The sequence below is a fragment of the Engraulis encrasicolus genome, chromosome 23 (assembly GCF_034702125.1).
Source record: "Engraulis encrasicolus isolate BLACKSEA-1 chromosome 23, IST_EnEncr_1.0, whole genome shotgun sequence".
Classification (NCBI taxonomy): Eukaryota; Metazoa; Chordata; class Actinopteri; order Clupeiformes; family Engraulidae; genus Engraulis; species Engraulis encrasicolus.
The window spans coordinates 2,983,767-2,988,766 of record NC_085879.1 but is presented as its reverse complement, the minus strand read 5'-3'; the positions used below and the strand labels follow the sequence as shown (position 1 = coordinate 2,988,766).

General features: G+C 43.5%; 1 protein-coding gene across 5 annotated transcripts in view; it reads left to right on the top strand.

Annotated features, from left to right (window-relative positions):
• Positions 1-5,000, top strand: part of LOC134440194 (uncharacterized) — a 67,639-nt gene that overhangs the window by 40,007 nt on the left and 22,632 nt on the right. For all 5 annotated transcript variants that reach the window (XM_063190162.1, XM_063190167.1, XM_063190165.1 and 2 more), the window contains 2 exons: positions 2,093-2,272; positions 4,945-5,000. The exon at positions 4,945-5,000 is cut by the window's right edge and continues 139 nt beyond it. In XM_063190162.1, coding sequence (XP_063046232.1) covers positions 2,093-2,272; positions 4,945-5,000 — 236 coding nt within the window. The remainder of the gene's footprint in view (positions 1-2,092; positions 2,273-4,944) is intronic.

Genomic DNA, 5,000 nt, shown 5'->3' with positions numbered 1-5,000 from the left:
AGTGCTAGTGGTGCAAGGCAAAGAAGTGTAGCAGCCGGAGTACTACAAAGCCTCAGAGTCTTTGCGCTAATAAGAATGGCCTTTAGTCCACCGACTCCCTTTCCAGAATACAAATGATGGAACTAGCTCGTCGTGCTTGCAACCAGCCCTCCCACTTAGTACCTGTGACAAGTCCAAAGTGATTACCTTAATCAAGTGTCTCAAAATGGCGACGCTAGCAACTCCCCCCATCTCTCTCTCGCAGAGTCCCTGGCCCAGCTGTCATTCACTTGTTTTGTTTTTTATTTTCTCATCTACTTGAATCTGCAGGAGAATGAGCCATGCCTGAGGCAATTAGTAAACAAACAAACAAAAAACGGATAAAAACACATAATGATCCGTGAATGGCTAATTTGGTGTGTCGCTTGTTATTCGCTCCACTGTTGAGTCATGTGTCTGTTGACAAGAGCGGGCTAATTAGGCCCGCCTCACAGTCTTGTGATATGATATGCCGGGTGGATGTCTCACAAGAAGAAAAGAGCCGTTTCGCAAAAAAAGAGGGATGCTCTGTAGATGTTGATGCAATATGTCTCAAGAGTGTCATCCGTCCAGGTTGCGCTAGTCAAAAGTTACTTTAGTTGTTGGTAAATGGACTACTTCCTGGCCCTTGAAGACATTTCCCTTTCAGCCTCTATAGCCAGGGGTGGGGACCTTTTTCATTCAAAGGGCCACTTCAAATAGCTCCAAGGGACACTGAAGTCCTCCAAGGGCCACCCTATTAACACAAACCAGGATTTCCCCCTGCACTATTGAAGGCGGCCACCTTTACAACAGACACCTGAAATATAACTTAATTGTATTGCAAATGTACATTCTAAGATTTCTTTACAATACCAGACATATTTCATGTGAAGCTGCATAACATTAAAATGATATCGGGGGCCAGATGAGATGGCCTCAATGGCTGTAAACGGTAGGTTCCCCGCTGCTCTATACCCTCAGCTGGGATACAGTATGTGACCTCAGCAGCACCCTCCAAGTCGCACCTTGATGCGAACTCCTTTGTTATTTGAGCAGGGGTGTGGTTTCCATATCCACCTCGAAGTTATCCAGTGATATTGCTCCTTGTTGCCTAGCATCGGGCCAGAACTGAAGAAGGCTTTTGGTGGAAGAGTTCCAAGCGCTGAAATTTGTTTTGCTTACAATTACAACCACAACAGCTACAACTCAACTCAAACCATGTCCTGACATGAGTTATTGTGCCTAAAATGAAAACAATAGCGTATTGCTTCTCATGGAACTGCAAACACTTTTAAACTTATTATTTGCAATTTCTGTCATGGATAGTGATCCAAAGAAAAGTGTTTGGTGGACCTCCCTCTTCATCATACTCTAATGACCAAGTGTTTTCAACACTCAATGTTCTCAATATTGTGGGAAGAAATCAGAGTAAATGTTTGCACTCTTGCAAAAACCAAGACTCAAACAGCTGATGAGAGATTAGAGGGTGACTTTAGATAAGAATGGCTAGAGTGGCTACCTTTAAGTCTTATCCGAGAAAAGTCCTCTAGATGTAATTGCGCAAACCTGGGGAAATGATTTAATGATAAGACACGTTTTGTGTGAATATGTCCATCCATAACAGTACATCAATTTATTTTCCTTTAGCAACAGTGTTTTTAGCAGTGCTTTATTCTGCGTCTTCACTCATGTTGACTAATTGTCTTTTACTTATTTGCTCCTGTTTGTTGTAGCATGTTGTTTTCCTGTTCGATAACCTCATCAACTTGTTTCCATTGGTGTTCATTAAAATGTAAAAGCAGCATTGTTTTTTCCCTTTGTCCTCAACCCCTTTGTCTTCTACATTGTGTGAATACTGTTTGTATGTGAGTTTGTACGTATGTGTGCGTTTAAAAGATAATGTACACTCAAAGCATGTTCTGCCTTTTCCAAGAAACCGTGGTGACCGCGTTGTCCAAGAAAAAGCAATGTTCTAAATAGATTAGAGTGTGAGATATCCAAGGAGCCCAGTCAGAACACACAGGGCCGTTCTAAATTCATTTACTCGTTTGTTTACTCTCTCTCTTCTCTTCTCTTCCCTTCTCTTCTCTAGTTGATCAGTGGAGGTTCAATCATCAGCGCGGAGGCGGTATGGGACCATGTGACCATGGCCGACCGGGAGTTGGCGTTTAAGGCTGGGGACGTCATTAAGGTCCTGGACGCCTCCAACAAGGACTGGTGGTGGGGCCAAATCGACGATGAGGAGGGCTGGTTTCCTGCCAGCTTCGTGAGGGTGAGTGCCTGTCCGTCCTCCACCGAGTCCAGCTCAGTATCATCGATCCATTGTCACTCTCACTCCATTTTTTTCTTTCTCTTTCTCTTGCTCTTTCTTTACTTCTCTTTCCCCATCCTCACTTTACCTCCCTCCCCCTCTTTGCTGTCTGATTCCTGTCTGGTTCTGTTTACATCTTTTCCACCTGCTCTTTTCCTCTCTGTCATTGTTTCTGTCTCTACCTGTCTGTCTGTCTGTCTGTCTGTCTGTCTGTCTGTCTGTCTGTCTGTCTGTCTGTCTGTCTGTCTGTCTGTCTGTCTGTCTGTTTGTCTGTCTGTCTGTCTCTCATTTCAGACTTTTCCCCCCTCTTTTCTCTGTCTCTCAGTCTTTGACTTCACTTGCTTTTCTCTCACACGTACTCTACAAGCTGTTTACAAGAACACACGTAGTAGATCCTCACTGCCATCAGTACTGTATCACCCTACTCCCGCCATTCAGTGTCATCTTGCTTTAGAGGTCACTCAACACAGATGCTGAAGATGTCCTCTATTTCCTCTACAGTTGTGTCCACTTTCAGCAGTGGATGCTTTCCCCCATTTGTAATCTCCAAGCACATCATAGAGGACTGCCATTAGAACCAAGGGGAAACATGCACATCCATCTAAAAATACTGGCTGCTGAACTAAGTGAAGTACTACAAGAAAGCAAAAATAAAGTCTGTGACACCAAGGCTCCCCTTACTGTTTTTTAATCATGATGTTTTGCAGTGTCATGTCACCCAGAACGTCATGATTAAAAAGCAGTAACGAGAATCTTCTTGTCACAGATATTGAATTTGGTTTTCTAGAAGACTACCATTGCCATCCCACTCAACCATCTCCATCATTTTAGAAAAACAAACCATGGGCGGCTATAATCCAGAAAAACGAGGTGTATCTCTTGTCATTTTTGTTTCTCCTCAAAGGTCGATTCCCACCCTCCTCAGCCCCAAACAAAACAGGTTTTCTATATCAACCCCATAGCAACTCCAAGGTTCCAAAGCACAGCTGCAAAGGTGCGTCTCTTTCCGAGTTTTCCGACAGATCACCAATCCATCCAGTGGCTCTGAATCTCTGTCAAAGCTGCTGCTGTATCAAATCTCATCCCTCGCTCTCTCGTTACCTCCACATCCAGACGGCTTCCTGTGTTTCAGTATGCTTTTTGTGCCCAGTGGCTTACAGGGTTTTCATCCTCCCTCCAGGCCAATGATAAAAAAAAATGCAGCTTATAGTTTTCGTTTTTGTGTCTTTGCCTTTTATCAATTGTAATGCATAGTTGTTTTGATGGAATGCTAAGTTCATCTCTAAACGCAGGCCGATTGTTTTTTGTTTGTTTTTTCTACGCTTAATTGTTAGATGCTTGTTTGTGGTTGGCCTGCGGTTGTGTGCATCGGTATGCTAGTAGCCGTCGTCCTGCGTCGCTTATTTATTTTGCGCTGTCACATCTTATCCTTTGTTGCCATCCAATCTGTGTGAAGTGTGATGTGTTGAGATCTGCCACCGGGGTATGGCTGTGGCAGCTTTGCAATTTGTTTGACAAATGACGCGTCCAATAGGTCAACAGTGAAAGAGAGAGGGCTAAGGTGTGTGTGTGTGTGTGTGTGTGTGTGTGTGTGTGTGTGTGTGTGTGTGTGTGTGTGTGTGTGTGTGTGTGTGTGTGTGTGTGTGTGTGTGTGTGTGTGTGTGTGTGTGTGTGTGTGTGTGTGTGTGTGTGTGCTTGTGTGGGTGTGTGCTTGTGTGTCTGTGCGCGTGTGTCCATCAGTCTCTGTGTATATTTATATACGCTTGTGTGTTGGGTGTGGGTTTGAATGATTAATGAATATTTGCACAGATGTAACCCAATAGCCGCACAGTCACTGTTTGCACATATCACTTTATTTTTGGCCTTGTCAGTGTTAATAGTCAGCAAAAAGTGAGGGGCACCTGCACTTTCACATTGCAGAATGACAACATTTCAGGCTTACAGGGCCTGTGCAATTAAATACAAGTAGAAGGGCTCTTTGACAAATAGAGGTAGTAATCAAAGGAATTGATTTCCTGAGTTGATTGAGCTATTGACTATATTGATAACTGAAGTGGGCCAGAGGCTAAATGGGACTTCCATCAGGGGTGTCATAAATACTAGAGCGAGATCGAGCAAACAAATCAATGTAGCCAGATTAAGTGATTATTCTTTTAAAAGAATTGAAATTCTGTGATTGAAATTCTGAAATGAAATCCAATACAATAATAACAGGTTTAATGGGCTTTATACTTTTTGCTCCACCAAAATTCGTCTTTACTGTATTATCATGAAATGCTTACAGTAAGTGTAAGAATTCTAATAAATGTCTTTGCACTTCAGTTTGCGTTAGCCCGGTAAAACAAGGCTTTTTACATGTGCTGTGACCAGAATGGCTATGACTATGACTGCATTACTAAAGGCTATGTGTTATGTCATAGTCATGCAGTACTATAGTAGTTAACTTTTCAATGACTATTACAGCAGAACGACGTGCATTATGGGGCTACGGTCTACGGTCTCTTTACTTGTTTTTTTCTCATCCATCGTGCTCTGTGTATAATAGCAGCACATTCTAAAACATGTTCCCCCTCCTTCTCTTCCCCCCTTCCCCCATGTAAGCTGTGCCTAAAACCCTCACCTCTCTCGTGCAGCTCTGGGTCAACCAGGAGGAGACGGGTGCGGAGCCGGTGGAGGGCAGCAGCGAGGT